Source organism: Mastigoproctus giganteus, chromosome 6 (assembly GCF_048544385.1).
Source record: "Mastigoproctus giganteus isolate SK-2022 chromosome 6, ASM4854438v1, whole genome shotgun sequence".
Classification (NCBI taxonomy): domain Eukaryota; kingdom Metazoa; phylum Arthropoda; class Arachnida; order Uropygi; family Thelyphonidae; genus Mastigoproctus; species Mastigoproctus giganteus.
In genome coordinates this window covers 219,050,765-219,071,284 of record NC_143580.1, presented here as the reverse complement: position 1 = coordinate 219,071,284, position 20,520 = coordinate 219,050,765, and the positions used below count along the sequence as shown (strand labels likewise).

The 20,520-nt window shown below is 37.1% G+C and overlaps 1 protein-coding gene across 1 annotated transcript in view; it reads right to left on the bottom strand.

The window, feature by feature from the left end:
* The window catches only part of Gnpat (dihydroxyacetone phosphate acyltransferase), a 153,907-nt gene that overhangs the window by 69,908 nt on the left and 63,479 nt on the right, over positions 1-20,520 (bottom strand). Inside the window, exons 5-6 of the mRNA XM_090375697.1 lie at positions 12,372-12,575; positions 6,195-6,346 (exon numbers count right to left, since the gene is read on the bottom strand). Of these exons, the coding sequence (XP_090231823.1) occupies positions 6,195-6,346; positions 12,372-12,575 (356 nt within the window). The remainder of the gene's footprint in view (positions 1-6,194; positions 6,347-12,371; positions 12,576-20,520) is intronic.

Here is a 20,520-nt window from a genome sequence, read left to right as displayed (position 1 = left end):
TTCACATCCATTCCCTCTAAATGTTTGTCCAGTTCCTCCTTTAATTTATTTAAGCTATAAACTTCTTCAACGACAGATGGAAGTTTGTTCCAGCAATCAACTACCTACTTGCTAAAGGCAAATTTCCGCAGATCTATTCTATAACTGTCTTTCCTCAATTTGAATTTATGCCCCTTCAGGTTCGTAACCTGAGCAAGAGGAAGAATCTCATCAGAATTGAGCCTGCTCAACCCATTCAAGGCCTTACACCTCAATCAGATCACTTCGCAGGTGCCTAGTCTCCAGATGCTCCAATTTGCAGAACTTAAGCCTTCCTTGGTAAGACCACCCTTTCGTTGCTCTCAGCAATCTTGTTGCCCTTCTATGTACTCACTCAAACAACTCTACATCCTTCCTAAAATGATGCCTCCACATCTATGCACAGTACTCAAGGCGTGGTCTGACTATTGCCTTATACAAAAGGATGATCACCTCCTTTTCCCTACTAGAAAAATTCCTGTATATCATTGACAATACCCCATGATCTCCTCTGGCAGCCTGTCTGCACTGCTCAGAAAATTTCATATCTTACTGCACAATTACTCCCAGGTCTTTTTTATTTTTGACCAGCCTAAGTGCAGTACCACACAATTGGTACGTTTCTCTGGGGTTACTTCTACCCATATACAACACTTTGCATTTATCAATGTTAAACTTCAGTTGCCACTTCTCAGCCCATCTGCTCTAGATCCTGTTGCAGTAGCACACTACCATTACTTTCATTATCAATCCTGCCAACCTCTGTATCATCTGCAAACTTCAACATTAAGTCTGATATACCTTTATCAATATCATTGATAAACATACAAAACAACACCAGGCCATTAGTCCACAAAGAGCAGCTTCCATTGATTACCACTATCTTCTCCCACTCAACCACCCTAAGCAGAAGGAAGAGCACAGGAGATTTTTCAGAAAAACCAGATTTTTTTTTAAAGTCAACACTGCACTAGCAATTAAAATACAGTCATAGTATTGTTTACCAGTATAGTATGCATTTAAACATTAGCTTACCTAATATTTTTCTGTCTAGGGATTTCCGTTTTTATTTGCTATTAGACATAAACTGATTTTGATTGCTTCAAGAAAGATATTGTTGTAGACCTTATTGTATGCCCTCTTCAGAAATAGAGTCAAAAGTCTTGTGTATAACAGTGCTCTGTTGTCCATACTTGGCCATTAAAAGCATTTCTAATGCTTCATCAGAAAGAGAATTAGTTTTTGTTTTTCTAACCTGGCTGAATAATCTCTCACACTCAGCACTGCTATGAGGAATTATTGAAATGCCAAGCATGATTTGGGATAATTTTCTATATTTCAAGCTTCCTTGTGCACTTGTCAGTTCCCCAACTAAGGACCATTTCACATTGATTCTATCTTATTTCATAATAGCAGCTTGTAGGTTCTCACTCCGAAACTGATAGAAATGATGCTGAAGAATATCTACTGCTTAAACTATTCCTTTATCTTTAACACCACCAAGAAGTACTGGAAACATGTCCATAAAAAATTGTAAATTTGAAAATAATGCAGTGCCAATTGCTGAAATTTGTGCTACTTCACCATTTAAAAATTGGAAGTCATAAAGTACTTCCCCAACAAGCAAAAAGAACAGACTCTTTTCCTCTTGTTTTAGATTCTCCATGATCTTGACAGTAGAAATGCCTATGACTAAATCAAAATCATCCTTCTGGTTTAGTCTATTAAGGTAATCTATTTCCAAAATGGAATGATTTAAAATCTGTTAATAAAATAAATTTGCACATAACATTCTTTGACATATCTAGGAGTGAAGATCTCGGTACAGATATAAGGGGTGCTGTACTGAAGAGCTATGTTAAGATTTCCAAACATTGGCATAAACTTCCTTGTGTTTCACCATGCAGTCATCCAATATTTGGGAAAAAAGGGACTAACACAGATATAAGGCATGCTGTACTGAAGAACTATGTTCAGATTTCCAAACATTGGCATAGCATTTAAAAGAAACAAGCAAATTGCTTCAAATTGCTAAAGCCAGAAGAGAGAAACATGAAGAGGCTTTCTGCATGGGTGAGGATAAAATGCCAAAATTATCAGCTCGACTTGCTTGGCCTGTTCAGGATTTCTTTCACCAGACATTTGCAATTCAGTTCTTTTTCTTGGGGAGTTCATTAATTTGCCTTCTTTCAAAACTTCTTTTGGACCATGAACTGGATTGGGATATGAGTCAGTGTCGCTCACCATTGATCGCTTGTTGTAATTTTTAATTTGCTAACTCTGAACAGTGCTCATATGACTTTTATGACCATTTCTAATCTCCTCTTTAAATAGGCTTATCAAAAGTTGCTGCTGTTTCCACAAATATAACCATATTTAACCAAAGTTACATGTTAACCAGACACATTTGCACATGTTGATCCAACATGTACAAACATGTTTTGAAATCTTTTTTACTTCAGTGGCATGTATCAGTTGAAATTGTTTAAATCTCTTTCCTTTTAGTACTTATTTCTATGTAGTAGTAAATGTCTACCAATTATTAACCCACTTTCACAGGAAGTTATGCAGCTCCCTTTTCAGCCAAAATTAATGATGACAAGAACCACCTATTTCTAACCAAGTGCTCCATTCCTCTTTTAATACCCTTGCCACTCCAGTTTTTAGGCCTACCATATCATCAGCACTAAAGTAATGATATGGTAGGCCTAAACTAAGTGCCAGACAGTTTTTTGTGCACCATCATGCATGAACCACATTTCCTCAAATATCCAGTGGAACAGTGTCCAAATTCTGGCAAAGTGTGTTAAAAAAAATGATGGTATGGGGCAAAGCATAGACCTATCAAATGGTCTTCAAAGATACCAGTCCAAACACTGATAGAAAACTGCCACTGATGATAGGACTGTTTTCTGTTAAATAGGTTTAAGAAAATTTTCAAATGTCCCCATTTGCAAACGAAGCACTTTCAAACCCATGTTTATATAACATTTTTTCATTTTATCGGTCCTTATTGCACTTATTTCAAGGACACCCTGTATCCACAACAAACACTATGGAAAATCAGGACACACTACTTAACAAGCAGTCAGTGTACAGCTAGGCAAGAAGTAAAAAAACTATGAAACATAAAAGCTGCATTCAATATTTTACACAAAGACAAGGCAATACTTGTCAATACATAGGTATATCCTGAAACTAAAGACACTCATTCTGAGTTAGAATAAGCAGTAATTTCAAAAAATGTTTATGGCAGAGAACAATGAAGTAGAAAAAATAACTGCACCTTCCCAGCGCACACACACACACTGATTTTTTCATATTAGCAACTCTGTTCAATTCCTAGATACAGATCTCCTTATTAGATATATTTCGGGGACAAAAAAAAAACTACAAGGGATAAAAATTGTATTAACACTGTTCTATTTCTTAAACTCCCTTTTTTATTACTTCACTTTATACATGATTGATATGGATGTAGTAATCATTAGAGTAAAATAATAAAAAGGGAGATTAAGAACTAGAACAGTGTTAATACAATTTAACTCTTTAATACAAATTAAGTAACATACAAATTAAGAAAGCAATAAAATTAAATTTATTGCTTCTAATTAATAAAATTAATATATTAAGAAATGATAACATGTACAGTTTAAAAGTAATAAAATACACTGCAGCAAGAATTTTTTTGAGGCATATAACTTCATGATTAATATGTTTTCCAGATGCTCAAGTCAACTTTTCTAATATCCTTATCAATATTAGGTGCTATACTGGAATCTTAAATAATTCTTTAGTATTTATTGTTAACTATGTTAATGTATAATCATACAAACACCTAATAAATACACTGATGTACTTACTGAATAATGAATATAATTAACCTTTATGTATAATACTGTTCCATGTAAATACTTCTAGCTTTGCTGTTTTCAGGTGTCAAGTATCATTGGTGTCTTTATTTAGCATTCAATAAAAGGAAATGTTTAAACTATTGCAATTACAAACTGAAAGAAAATTTAACTTTTGCAAAGCTGAGACTAATGTTTAAGCTCAGTGGAGAACTCATATTCGTACCTAACTCTACAAAGTATAAATCCGAATTAATATACTTTTATTAATAAAAAATAACTCAGCTGAAATTATATTAATAACAGTAAAAGGTTATCTTCTTGATACAGCAACTTCATAAAATGCTTATATTACAGCCTTACACTGAATTTAAGTACAACTTTTTGAATGTAGATGTGCTTCATGGATGGCCAGTAAAGTGAAGAAACTTCTAAAGGGCTTTAACTGATGACATGTGAATTTCATAAGTTAATCCTGGTACCACTATCAAATTTGCAGATCACTAACATGAGGAGTGTTTGAGAAGTTTGTGGCCTGAGTAGCAGTACAGTGTTAAAAATTTCTGTACTTAACCCACCAAGTTTCGTGCAGTTCCAATACAGGTTTTTCTAATTACAGGTCCTGAAGTCAACAAAGTTGTGTGAATGAGGAAAGAGACAAAATCAGTCACCATGCAGTCATCCAATATTTGGGAAAAAAGGGACTAACACCAAACAATTCATGAGGGTATGGTTACAACATTGGGAGAAAACTGTCTCTTCCTATTCCACTGTTAAGAAGTGGCAGCAGAATTTAACTGAAGAAGGAAGAGCCTGAAAGATAATCCACAGCTTGGAAAAACTGCAATGTCCATTACTCTAGCAGTTGTTGACAGTGTACATGATCTGCTAATGGGTGATTAATAATTGATAGTTTGGTACATTGCCAACATCTTCAACATCTCATCAGAATGAGTGTACCACATAATGACAGAAGTTCTCATTATGAAAAAGGTGTCCATATGATGGATCCCAAAACTGTTGACAGTAGATCAAAAACGTACAAGTAAACATTTGCATAGTTTTCAAGCAGATCCAGCAAATTTCCTTGCAAGGTCTGTGACCATGAATAAGACATGGGCTCATCACTTTCAGCTAAAGACTAAGGAGCAGTCCAAACAGAGGAAACACAGCTCTTCTCTCCCTCTAATGAAAGCAAGTCAAATCCTTCTGCTGGCAAGGTGATGGTACCAGTTTTTTGAAATGTTAATGGAGTGTTTGAGGCATTTACATGAAAATATCAAAGACAAATGAGGAATGTGCCTGCTTAGAAGTCTGTCAATACCATGGCTTCACTGCATGACTGCAGCTTTCAAATCTTGGACTATTAGCATTAGCAGAGGCACACGATGCAAAAGCAATCTTATACAGCATCAGCCAAAAAAAAAAAAAAAAAAAAAAAAAACCTTCTCACTTCACTGATCCACTCTTTCCAAATGTTTGTCTGGTTCTGCCTTGAATTTATTTAAGCTATCGACTTATGTCAACTTATCAGCTTATATCTGTGTGACACCACATCTCTGATATCCCAACAATATCCACCTTTGATGTCTTGACACTTCAAATTCATCAAATTTATTTACTATACTCCTAGCATTGGTGTACATGCAAGTATATATGCACCTGTTCGTACTCATAGTTACTCTAACCCAGCCCATGTATTTACTTGTTTCATGACTCCCAGCAGTTCCTGAAATCCCCAGCAACACTTGCTTTCTGGACTGCTGCAAATTCCAATAGAAGCAGTGCAAGAATTATTTCCACCTCTGCCTGCAACTACTGTTAATCTATTAGTCTGTGAATCCCCCCCCCCAAGCTAGCAGTTTTCCAACCCACCTAACATTGCCTCGATAGCATCAGCAAATATTCTTGTACCCTTTCGATTTAAGGGTATCCATCCCTGTAGAAGCAGTCTCTCCTGTTAGCAAGCACAGACCACACTATCTCCCATATTCACATCTTGCACCATTGGATCTTCACCTATTTCCTAATTTCAAAAAATATCTGGCTGACATCCATTTTCCCACCAACAGTGTTGTCACTGCTGTATTGGATGACCTCCTGGAAGCCCAAGAGGGGACTTTCTTTGCAGCTGGAATTGACGTATTGCAGCATTGGTAGCAAAAGTGGATAGACTCCAAAGATGACTATGGTAAAAGTAACATGTTACCAGACTCTTCAAATAATCTCTTCATACTCAGGACACAAACCTTTCAAGTGCCCCTTGTAATCATGCAATTTCAAATATATGCATTTGTTTCAGTAAAAAAATAAATATTTATTTACCTTGGTTGACTCTTTTGGCTTAGGAACTCCTAGAAGTTCATATACATATAAACTCTCTTCTAGCGTACGATCATAAGCTATACTGATAGGCACAATAGTAATATCTGGTACTTTTGATGTAAAGAAAAGCTCTAATGCTACCTGTAGAAGACCTTCAAAAAAAAGCAAACAATAAAACAATTAATATTCTATAAAATACTTAAGAAAAACATGTCTATTTTTTATTGAAAACATGATTAACTGAAGTTTTTCCTTATTTTATTTCTAATAAAAGGGCCAAGGTCTTTTTTTTATATATATATATATATATATATATATATATATATAAATAAAATTTTTAAAAAAATTCTGTTTATAATCCAGAACACCACATAAGGTCAGAGGACTTTGCATCACCACATTTAGCGGTATGCGAGTGGACTTGAACCATGCACGACATTTAGCAGTTACGTGAGTGGGCTTGAACCGTGTTCAAGCCCACTCACGCATATGTTACCACTTGCAACTGACCACTCAGTTATGTATAAGCACCTGAAACAACTGCTGTTTTTTTTTTTTTTTTTCAAGTAGAAACAGTTCCTATTCATTCCATTATTTAAAATCAACCAAGAATTTAATTAGTAATTAAATATATAGATACAAATAATTATTTGCAAAATAAAATTACTGTAAGCCTTATTCAATGATTACTCCACAAAAATAAACGCATATACTATTTTAGTTCTGAAAGGGCATTACATTGTGGTTTTTAAAAAATATATTTTTAAAAGAAAATTCATTACCACATGAAATTGTTTATAAATTTTAGTTTGTTTCTAGATTTTTACTGAATCCATTCTCTCATATTGTTCTGAAGAGAAAATTCAACCAAGAGTCCGGAAATGTAATCAAATTGTATATTTTAAGGTTGAAAGTTCTTGAAAGGGTTTTATACTGCTTAAATAATCACAATAAGCTAAACTTAATAATTTCATGCAGTAATAATGTTTTCTCTTCAAAATATATGAAGGCCACTCTGAATTTTTACCACTTGTGTAATAATAGTCAATGAAAATGGAGAGCAATACTGATGTGCAGATGAAGCAGCAGTGTGTTAATGAGTTCCTGAATGCAGAGAACAGTAAGTCCACTGAGATCTACTGATGTTTAAAGAATGTTTATGGGAACATGAAAGTTTATACAGTAAGAGTGAGGCAGTGGGTTAGGCACATCAGTGATAGCAGTAGTGATACGAAGACATATCAAGATGAGACCAATGTCTTCACACTGCACTGATGGCAGAAAATGAGGAGAAGTGAATAAACTGATTCTTGAAAATAGATGCATGAAATGTGTGCTAAAGCAGGAATGGGCTTTAATGAAAAATGCATGTCGGGTGAATCACAAGGAGCAGAGAGTGCAGACTTGTGCTAATTTTCTAGAGCAGGAAAAGACCATAAGGCAATAATTTTCTTGACAACTGTCACTAAAGATGAGACCTGGATACACCACTATGAACCAGAATAAGCAGTCTATGAGGTAATCAGGTTTCATCTTTAATGACAATGGATAAGAGAGGAGTTATCCTTCAGGCAGATTTCCTGAAATGAGGACAAATGATCGATTCTGCTCCCCATGGGGAGACATTGAAGAAGCTAAAGACAGGAATTGCAAGGTGAGGCCAGAAAAAAAAGGAAAATTTCTTCTTCGGCATGACAATGCCAGACTCAATACAAGCAAGGGAGACCATTGTGGAATTTGGGCAGACTGTTCTGCCACATCCCTGTGTACAATCCTGATCTTGCAGCATCAGACTTTCACTTTTAGTCCTAAAAATGATGGCCTTTGGTGGAACACTCTGCCAATGACAATGCTGTCATTGGCAAGGCATTCCCCCAACTTTTATGAGAGGTGGATCTGGCTCAGCAGTAGAGAAAATGTAAACAAAGTAGAACTGAATATGTGGAAAAATAAATGTAATACTTAAGAATAGGTTACATACTGAAGCATGTAACCTATGGTTCAAATTGGCATAATTGGTATCAAAAAAAAAAAAAAAAAAAAAAATGTAGGCACTATTTTTGAAGAGACTCTCATATTTTTCAATATACAAGATTACATTACTTGTACACTATGTTAAAATAGCTACCAATTTATAAATTGAATAGCGTCCCAAAAACAAGTATCACCATCTTTTATATTTGCTTCAAAGCTTACAACTCACTTGGCAATTAACCAGGTAAAACTTAAGACCACCACATATCAAATTTATAAAGAAGGGGAAACATGATATTGTTTCCCTCTCTTCCCAAAATTAAAAAAATTAAAAAAGAAAAGAAAATTTATCTCCTTCCTTATGAACACCAACTTTCTTCAACCTGGTCCTCTGAGAAGGTACTAAAAGACTCCATGAAGTTACCAAGTTGAACAGTTTCTTTTTTCCCCTCTCTAGTGACAAATTAGTTGAGAAAAATTCAATCCAACTTTAAAAAACTGACAGTACCACTCATATTATTCTTTGCTTATGTGAAAATTCAGAAGGTTCAGAAGAAAAGGGGAGCTCTTTATATAATAACATCAAGAAGTTTCGCAAGCGACCACAGAAAATCAATTCTGTGGTTGCTTGTAAAACTATAACTGAGATTAGTATTAACATTAGCAGTGGCATACGATGCAAGAAAGCAAGCTTATGCAGCATCAGCCAAAAAGAAAAAAATCCCATTTCCCTCATCTATTCACTCCAAATGCTTGTCTAGCTAAGCCTTAAATTTATTTAAGCTATCAACTTCCACAATCAACTACCCGCTGGCTAAAGGCAAATTTCTGCACATCTAGAGATGATCATTATAATAAAATTCCATAGATTTACTGAGAAAACAGAATCAATACTAATGCATCTAAGATTAACACAAAAGAGGATATGAGGTTAAAATGCTAAATTTTTAATGCAACGTGATAGAGGAAACGTAATATGTTTATGTGGTGATACTTGAAGTTTATGGAAACCAATGCTTAGGTGCTAGTAATGAATGAAGTCAGAATTGGTAGGAGTAAAAAATAAAATGAAAACAGCATTGGGTGAACAAAAATTAGCATGCTGCTGAATAAAATCAAATGCCAGACTTCCTTCACTGGTTGTAAGTTAGAAAATAATGAATACAAACATGCACAAACACAGCATAAATACTACATAACTGCCATCACTAAGTGTTACAATATGGAGTGCAGGTCAGCATGATTGTCTATTCCACTGTGTACATCTAGAAACAGGGGCTAATAAAAGGATCCAGAGACGGGTAACTTGCTTGGCAAGATCGGCAAAAGGGTATCCATATGAGGAAAGACTTTGAATATGTGGGTTGCACAGCTTGGAAACTAGGCACCTTAGAGGAGACTTGGTTGAGGTGTTTAAGGCTCTGAGAGGCAAAAGTAAAATGAATGAGGACAAAATTTTCATGGTTAAAAATATATAAATAGGGACCATAAATTCAAGTTACAGGAGGGAGACGTTTAGACTGGACTGCAGGAAGTTTTATTTTAGCCAGCGAGTTATAAATTACTGGAATAAGTTACCTATGTGGGTGGTTGAGGCCAGAAGTTTGGGGAAATTCAAAGGGCAGCTGGATAGTTACCTATGGGAAAGGGGAAATGCATGGCATAGGTTGTGTATTTCCTTTTCTTTTCTTTTATTATATTTAATTTTATTATTATTTTACTCTTTTTTTTTTTTTTGGCTAGTGCAGCACAAGCCTTAGGCTTCCTTACACCATATGGCCATTATTAATACTAATAAACTAACACTATATTATTATTATTACATGTTGAAAGAGTCATCATAGCAAGGTCATAACATATAAGCAATAGCCTTGCATAAACATATAGTGTAATAAATTCAGGTACAGTATAATCTTGCTAACAGTAATTGTGCATATAAGATATTAATATATATTTATGTATGTCAAATTCTCTGTCAAATGCACATTCTTCTATATTATTTAGACATAATTAAAGTTTGAAATATGTCTGTGTAGTTCTGTTTGCATAACTTAATGATATTTATCTCAAATTTTATAAATTCCTGGTTAGCATATAATCATTACAGTACTCATATTTAAAGAAGACAGTCAATATCCACCTAAGTAATTCACCATAGTTTATATAACAAGCACAAACAATTTGCTAATATTTAGTTTGTAGACACCCTATATACATGACTGTACTTCTGGACTGAATAGTTCACTGGTATAGTATATATGCACAAATAAAAATAGTAAGATCTAGTGAATTAAACAATCTCAATTTACAAAAATCCTTTTTTTTTTTCCCTTACCACCTTAAATTTCATTAATCTCATTTAATTCACAAAAAGAAACTGCAACCACACTACACATCTTCAACAACTAAAATTAGAGAAAATATGAAAGAACAAACACTGTGCTGTCACTTTATTAGGTACACCCCTGCTGTGCACAGAAATGGTTTGTCCCACAACGTTGCAAGTCACATGACCACAGTTTGGATATAAATGCAGCAGAACAACCTTTCTAGTATCAAGTTAAGCATACAAACCGTAGCAAGAATGGGGAAAAGGAGTGATCTAATGGACTTCGAACGTGGCATGGTAGTAGGTGCAAGACGTGCTGGACAAAGCATCTCTGAAACGGCAGTTTTCCTGAACTTTTCACGCACCACAGTTTCAAGGGTGTATCGAGAATGGTGCAATGAACAGAAAACATCCTCTCAACGGCACTCCTGTGAAAGAAAATTGCTTGTTGATGAGAGAGGTCAGAGGAGCAGGGCTAGAATTGTGCAAGCAAACAGACAGGCCACAATGTCACACATCGTATCAGAATACAACCTTGGTGTGCAGAACAAAATATCGCGATGTACCACTAGTCACACTTTGTTGCAAATGGGCTACAATAGCTGACGGCCACATCGCGTACCTTTGTTATCAATGAAGAACACGCCTCCTGTGGACATAGCTTTTTTTTCTTTTTTTTTTTTTTTTTTTGGTAGTTGCTGGCGCATCGGCTTCTGTGGCCATAATGCGCCTCCCAAGGTTTTTGCAGTACTTTGATCCAAGCCCGAGGCGGGATTCAAACCCGCGACCTTTGGGTTGCCAGGCAGGCACTTTACCCACCTGGTTAGCCCAGTCGGCTCCTGTGAGCACAGCAACACCAGCAGTGGACTATTGAGGATTGGAAAACAGTTGTTTGGTCTGACGAGTCAAAGTTCCTGGTGCATCATGTTGATGGAAGGCTCAGAATTTGGCAAAAAAAAACATGAATCCATGGAACCAACATGTCTGATGAATACTGTGCAAGGTGGTGGGGAGCAGTGTTATGGTGTGGGGAATGTTTTCTTGGCACACAATGAGTCCATTGATACCCATAGATTCACGTCTGAATGCCATTGTACCTAAACATCATTGCTGACCAAGTGCATCCATTCATGTTGACAGTTTATCCTCAGTCAGATAATGTGCACCGGCACATTATCTGACTGAGGGTCAGATAATGTACCGGTGCACAAAGCCCGAATCACTATGGAATGGTTCCAGGAACATGACAATGACTTTTCTTTGCTGCAGTGGCCCGCTCAGTCCCCGAATCTCAATCCTATTGAACATCTTTGGATTAGCTGGAAAGAGCTGTTTGCTCCAGGCATACACCTACGTCGAATCTCACGGAACTGCATGACACACTTATGTCTGCATGGTACTCCATTCCCACACAATGTTTTCAGCATCTTGTTCAATCTATGTCTAGACGAATTCAGCCTGTTTTGAAGTCTAAAGGAGGCTCAACACACTACTAGGTAGGTGTACCTAATAAAGTGGCAGCACAGTGTATTTCAGATATGTTCTTTCATATTTTTCAGAACATATTTCAGATAAAACTATAAGACCTGTCTTATAGTTTTATCTGAAACTGTAAAGTAAATAACTGTCAATAATGTGAGAAAATTTATAGGCTTTTTTACACAGCTGAGTTGGTTGGTCTCAGGAGAGGGTTGCATGGTTTTTTTTCTCTCGGAAACTCATGTTTTAGTCCAGCATATAGTAAAATTGATCCCACACACACACACACACGCATACACACAATGGTCAATGTTGCCGATGTACCTGAAACCCTATGATAATAACAACAAAGTAAAATAATTTTTAAATTTAAAAGAAAATTACAAAACTCTTACCTAACCGTGGGGTTAATGACTTAGCTGTTCTGCTTCGAGTTCCCTCCACAAAGAACTCCATTGGTGCTTCACCACCATAAATATGAGTCTGAATATATTCTGAGAATATTGTCCAATACAATTTATCATCTCCAAATGATCGTCGTATAAAAAATGCACCAGAATTTCTCAGAAGTGTACTCACAGCCTTCAATCCAAGAAAGTCTTGAAAAAATATATAAAAATTTTAAAAAAGATTTTTTTTTCATGGTAATTAACATTCAGTTTTATTAAATTTACTTAGTTTACAAGAACTTTTTTTTTTTAAAGTCTTGGAATAAAATGTTCGCTATCAACCGACCAGTAGTGGGAACATGGATTTATAATGTGTGTGACCCCAGATTTCTTCTTTCATCCCAGCACAAAAAGCTCATGACATTTCAATATATACAGAATTTCATTAACTTTTTTCTAGTCAATATTACTCTAAGCATGTTGTGCAATTGGTTATATTTATTTTATTTTTATATTTATATACAAAAGATGTCCACAACATGCCAAAATAGCACGTTGTGGACATTTTTAAGAATAGTTTTTCTCTTGCTTTTTAGGTCAAGAATAGTTTAGTTCAGTGGTTTTCAACCTTTTTTAAATAACGGCACCCCTAAGTAATTTTTTTTGTTTTGCAGCACCCCCTACTCAATTTTCTGCCTGTTAGATCCGATTCTCTCTGTGTGTGTATATATATACATATATGTTATATGATAGTTATTACAATAATATAATTATAAAAATTACATTTCATAATACAAATTATATATATAGACTTTATAATAATTTTATTCTTTATATAGAGGTACTAAGTAAACATTAATTATAGATCACCACAAAATTAAAAAGATACTGTATATCTTTTTATAGTAAAATAAACTTGTAAATTAAAAAAAAAAATTTAAGTAACTTAAACCCAAATTACATGGCACCCCTGGAATGTTGTTGAGGCAACCTGGTTGAAAACCACTGGTTTAGTTTAAGAATAGTTTTCTCTTGCTTTTTAAGTCAAGTAATAATGACTAAAATCTGCAGTAAAAAAATGTGTATCAAAAAAAAAAAAACGCATAAAATTAACATTGCAATATTTTCGCAGTGGTTTATAATTATAAGTCAATGACACCATGAGACAAAATCTTTTTCTACCCACAGAATTGAAATAAAGTTATCCAAGGAACAGTTAATCTCTGACATAATATATAGTCTAAACCAATGCTTCATAAACTGTCTGTGGTGAAGGACAAGTTTCTTTCATTTCCAATCCATTGCAGACCAGTACTTTTGTAAAATACAAATCTCTAGGACCGGTAATGGACGAATCAGCGGGGACCACTAACGTCCGCAACCAATTTCTAATTCATCGTGGACTGGTAAACAGTTAGCAGACCAGATGTGGTCCACAGACCACACTTTGAGTAGCACTGAGTCTAAACAATAATCAATTTAGCAAATGCATGTTAATTTGATAAGTTATGTCAATAAGGATACAGCATAACTTGTCAACCTAAGCACTTAATAGATGAATGTTCACTCTTAAAATAAACTGATTCACTTAGTGTCTCAAATTCTCACATTACCCTTGAAAGTTACTAAAGTATTTTGTTCTTATGGCTCTGAGAAAGAGATTCCCACCCTCTATACATGCTGACAGGTTAATTTTAATTACATTCTAAGTATAGGAGTGACAAAAGGTTGCTTAGTGCTCATGACTGAAACAATTAAATAAATTATAAACAGAATAGAAACTTCATGCCTTATTTCTATCGGAGAAATACCTAATAAAGACTAGCATTAGCACTAGCATTATTAGAGGCATACGATGCAATCAGCCAAAAAAAAGAAGAAAAAAAAACCTTCCCATTTCACCATCTATTCGTTCCAAATGCCTGTCCAGCTCAGCCTTAAATTTATTTAGGCAATTAGCTTTCACAACAAAAGAGGGAAGCCTATTCCACCAATCAACTACCCGCTGGCTAAAGGCCAATTTCCACACATCTATTCTACAACTATCTTTCCTCAATTTGAAACTGTGCCCCCTCAGGTTCTTAGTCTGAGCAAGAGGAAGAATCAAATCAGCATTCAGCTTGCTCAACCCATTCAAGGCCTTATACACCTCAATCAGATCACCTAGCAGGTGCCTACTCTCCAGGCACTGCAATTTGCAGAACTTAAGCCTTTCTTGTTAAGAGCACCCCTTTGTTCCCCTCACCAATCTTGTTGCACTTCTTTGTACTTGTTCTAGCTACTCTACATCCTTCCTAAAATGAGGCCTCCAGACCTGTACACAGTACTCTAGCTGTGGCCTGACCACTGCCTTGTATAACAGAATAATCACCTCCCTGTCCCTGCTAGCAAAATTCCTACGTATCATTGACAAGATTCCATGACCTGCCCTGGCAGCACATCTGCACCGCACAATTTGACTGCACAATTACCCCCAGGTCTTTTTCACTTTCCACTCCCCTGAGTGTAGTACCACACAGTTGGTACGTTTCTCTTCAGTTATTGCTACCCATAGGCAGTACTTTGCATTTGTCAATGTTAAACTTCAGTTGCCACTTATCAGCCAATTTTCCCAACTTATCTAGATCCAGTTGGAATAGCATACTGTCTTTACTGTCATTAACAACCCTGCCAACCTTTGTATCATCCACAAACTTCGACACTAAGCCTGATATACCTTCATCAATATCATTGATAAATATACAAAACAACAGAGGACCCAACACCGAACCCTGTGGGACTCCACTAATAACATTAGTCCACGAAGAGCAGCACCTTCTGTCTTCTCCCACTCAACCATCCTTTTATCCATTGTAGCAACTTACCCTTAATACCATTCTACTCCAATTTGTACAATAGTCTTCCATGTGCAACAGTGTCAAAAGCTTTCCTGAAATCCAAATATATATCAAAATTATTTTTTGCATCCAGTTCCTTTATAACCACATCATAATATCTTATCAAATTTGGCAGGCAAGACTTTCCCTTAACAAACCCATGCTGGGTCTGAATTATTGCTGCAGTCTTGTCTAGATGATCCTGCAATGCATCTTTAACCAGTGACTCCATTATTTTACCTGGAACAGAAGTTAAACTAACTGGTCTGTAATTACTCGTGTCACCCTTCGATTCCCCTTTGCGAATTGGGGATACATTTGCACATCTCCAGTCTGTGGGGACCTCCCCTGAGTCTCATAATTATGGCTAAGGGTTTGCTTAGTTGCTTTGCCGCCTCCTTTAATATAACTGGATAGATCCCATCCACCCCAGGTGCCTTTCTTTTGTTTAACTTCAACAATTTCTCCTCCACTTTGTTCTCAGTTATTACAAAATCATTACGCACCCTGCTACAATTTGATAACCTTCTGCCATTTTCAAACCTTAACAACTCCTCATGTGTGAATGTAGATACAAAATACTCATTCAGTTTGTTTGCTATCTGAGCGGGATCATCAACAGTCGAACCATTGATATCAAGTGGACCAATCAGATTCATCCCCTTCCTTTTAGACTTTATATAAATAAAGAAATCTTTGCTGTTTTTCTTAGCATCTTTTGCCGAAGATTTCTCGTAATCTGCCTTCACCTGCCTAACCTTTACTTTACTTTACTTACCAGCACCTGGGGTGGATGGGATCTATCCAGTTATATTAAAGGAGGCGGCAAAGCAACTAAGCAAACCCTTAGCCATAATTATGAGAGCGTCCTTGGACTCTGGGGAGGTTCCCACGGACTGGAGATGTGCAAATGTATCCCCAATTCACAAAGGGGGATCGAAGGATGACACGAGTAATTACAGACCAGTTAGTTTAACTTCTGTTCCGGGTAAAAGAATGGAGTCACTGGTTAAAGATGCATTGCAGGATCATCTAGACAAGACTGCAGCAATAATTCAGACACAGCACGGGTTTGTTAAGGGAAAGTCTTGTCTGACAAATTTGATAGGATATTATGATGTGGTTACAAAGGAACTTGATGCAAAAAATAATTTTGATATCATATATTTGGATTTCAGGAGAGCTTTTGACACTGTTGCGCATGGAAGACTATTGTACAAATTGGAGCAGAATGGTATTAAGGGTAAGTTGCTACAATGGATAAAAGGATGGTTAAGTGGGAGAAGACAGAGGGTGGTAATCAATGGGTGCTGCTCTTCTTGGACTAATGTTATTAGTGGAGTCCCACAGGGTTCGGTGATAGGTCCACTGTTGTTTTGTATATTTATCAATGATATTGATGAAGGTATATCAGGCTTAATGTCAAAGTTTGCAGATGATACAAAGGTTGGCAGGGTTGTTAATGACAGTAATGGCAGTGTGCTACTGCAACAGGATCTAGATAATTTGGGCAGATGGGCTAAGAAGTGGCAACTGAAGTTTAACCTTGACAAATGCAAAGTACTGTATATGGGTAGAAGTAACTCCAGAGAAATGTACCAATTGTGTGGTACTACACTTAAGGTGGTAGAAAATGAAAAAGACCTGGGAGTAATTGTGCAGTCAGATATGAAGTTTTCTGAGCAATGCAGACAGGCAGCCAGGGCAGGTCATGGGGTTTTGTCAATGATATATAGGAATTTTGTAGCAGGGAAAAGGAGGTGATTATCCCTCTGTATAAGGCAATGGTTAGGCCACGCCTTGAGTACTGCGTACAGGTCTGGAAGACTCATTTTAGGAAGGATATAGATTTACTTGAGCGTGTACAGAGAAGGGCAACAAGATTGGTGAGGGGAATGAAGGGATCCTCTTACAAAGAGAAGCTTAAGTTCTGCAAATTGCAGTGGCTGGAGACTAGGCACCTGCGCGGTGATCTGATTGAGGTATATAAGGCCTTGAATGGGTTGAGCACGCTGAATTCTGATGGGATCCTTCCACTTGTTCAGATTACGAACCTAAGGGGGCATAAATTCAAATTAAGAAAAGACAGATGTAGAATAGATGTGCGAAATTTGCCTTTAGCCAACGGGTGGTTAATTGCTGGAACAAACTTCCATCTGTCGTTGTAGAAGTTGATAGGTTGAATAAATTTAAGGAGGAACTGGACAGGCATTTGGAGGGAATGGTGTGATTTTTTTTTTTTTTTTTTTGGCTGATTCTGTATAAGCTTATACACTTGCTTTCTTGCATCACATGCCACTGCTACTACTACTATCACTACTACTACTACTACTACTACCTTCTACTAATGCTAAATTGGGACAACTTGCTTTCTTGCATCACATGCCACTGCTACTACTACTACCACTACTACTACTACCTCCTTTGTTTTATGGTTGTGACCTCCACAAATCCGTCCGAACTACGTGGTACGGTCGGAGACAGTCGTGGGGTAATCTCCAGTGCTGTGGTCTCCTGCCCCGATTAAATGACATTTTGTCCCAATTAAACGAAGTAAACCCTGGCTATTTTCTCGATTGGGTTCTGTTTTTTAGCTTGGGGGGAGACAAAGACCAATAGATTGACAGTAGCCACTGGCAGAGGTGAAAGAGATTCTTGCACTGCTTCTATTAGAATGAGCAGACGCCTGAAAAACAAGATGCATGGTATTTCAGAGAGTGCTGGGAGCCATTGCGGTACAAGTAAACACATGGGTTCTGTTAGGGTAGCTAAGAATAGAAACAGGTGCAGGTATACTTGCGTGTACACCAATGCTAGGAGTTTAGTAAATAAATTTGATGAATTTGAGGTATTGCTCAAAACATCAAAGGCAGATATTGTTGGGATATCAGAGACGTGGTGTCACACAGATATAAGGGATGCAGAACTGCAATTTGGGGAGTACAACGTCTACAGAAAGGATAGACAGGATAGGAAGGGGGGAGGGGTTATGCTATTAGTTAAGAAACACATAAAAACCAAGGAAGTGAAGCCAGTCGACATCGCTGGACAGTGCAGTGTTGAGTCAGTTTGGTGTGACATAAGCATTGGGAAATCAAAATTGAGAGTAGGAGCGTGCTACAGGCCTAATGACTCTGATGAGTATAATAAGAAACTGTACAGGGAAATAGAGTGGGCCAGTAAATCAGAGAGTCTTATAATGGGAGATTTTAATTTCCCAGATATTGACTGGAATTTGGGGGCTGGTTACTCACGCACTAGCAGAGCTTTTGTGGATTTATTGGATGATTGTTTTCTACATCAGCATGTTCGGGAGGCAACTAGAGGGAGTAATACTCTTGATTTGATTATCAGCAGTGATTCTTCATGCATTAAGAATCTGCAGATAAATGAACCACTAGGTAGCAGTGATCACAGTGTGCTGAAGTGGGATTTACTCAAAGAGGTAACTACCATTAGGGGTAGAGGTAAGGGTTATTGCTTCCGTAAAGGCGACTACGATGGACTGAGACAGTATTTAAATTCTATACAGTGGGACCAACTGATGATGTTACCAACAGCAAATTCAAAATGGGAAGCATTCAAAGAACTTATCTTGGAAGCTACTAGGCTTTACATACCAACTAAGAAATATTGTTCAAGGTTTAGGCCAAAATGGATGTCAGATGAACTAATGAGGCATATGGCAGAGAAGAAAAATGCATGGGATACTTACAAATTAACACATGACACAGAAGCCTATGATAGATACAAGTTGATATGCAACCAAGTTACAAAGGAGGTTAGGCAGGCGAAGGCAGATTACGAGAAATCCTTGGCAAGGGATGCAAAGAAAAACAGCAAACATTGGAGGCAAATTGCTGCTATGGATAAAGGGGTGGTTGAGGGGGAGAAGACAAAGAGTGGTAATCAATGGACACTGCTCATCGTGGACTAATGTTATTAGTGGAGTCCCTCAGGGCTCAGTGTTGGGTCCATTGTTGTTTTCTGTATTTATAAATGATATTGATGATGGTATATCAAGCTTAATGTCCAAGTTTGCAGATGATACAAAGGTTGGCAGGGTTGTCAAGGACACTACTGACACTATGCTGCTGCAACAGGATCTGGAAAGGTTGAGCAGATGGGCTGAGAGGTGGCAAATGAAGTTTAACATTGACAAATGTAAAGTACTACACATGGGAAACAGCAACCCCAGAGCAACGTATCAACTCTGTGGTACTACACTGACAGTGGTAGAGAATGAAAGGGACTTGGGGGTGATTGTGCAGGCAGATATGAAGTTCTCTGAGCAGTGCAGACAAGCTGCAAGAGTAGCTCATGGAGTATTGTCAATGATATACAGGAATTTTTCCAGCAGGGATAAGGAGGTGATTATTCCATTGTATAAGGCAATGGTCAGGCCACACCTTGAGTACTGTATACAGGTCTGGAGGCCTCATTTAAAGAAGGATGTAGAGCTGCTGGTACGAGTACAGAGAAGGGCAACAAGATTAGTGAATGGAACAAAGGGGTGCTCTTACGAAGAAAGGCTTAAGTTTTGCAAATTACAGTGTCTGGAGACTAGGCACCAGCGAGGTGATCTGATAGAGGTGTATAAAGCCTTGAATGGTTTAAGCATGCTCAATGCCGATGGGATTCTTCCTCTAGCTCAGAAAAATCACCTGAGAGGGCATAAATTCAAATTGGGGAAAGACAGATGTAGGATAGACGTGCGGAAATTTGCCTTTAGCCAGCGGGTGGTTGGTTGGTTGGTGGAACAGACTGCCATCCCTTGTGGTGGAGGTTGATAGCCTAAATAAGTTTAAGGCTCAGCTGGACAGGTATTTTGAACGAACAGAGGGGTGAAGTGGAAGTGGGTTTTTTTTTTTTTTTTTTTGGCTGATGCTGCATAAGCTTGCTTTCTTGCATCAAATGCCTCTACTAATGCTAATGCTAAATTGGGACAACTTGCTTTCTTGCATCACATGCCACTGCTACTACTACTACCACTACTACCTCCTTTGTGACCTGATTACAGACTAGCTTATATCTGCCATAGGCAGCTTCTGAGTCACTTGATAATTTATATGCATCCCGTGCATTTTTCTCCTCTGTCATGAGTCTCATTAGTTCGTTTGATAACCATTTAGGTCTAATCCTTGAACAATATTTCTTAATAGGTATGAAACTTTTAGCAGCATCCACGATTAATTCCTTGAATGCTTCCCACTTAGAATTTACTGTTGGTAACATCGTCAGTTGATCCTACTGTACAGAATTTAAAAACTGTCTGAGAC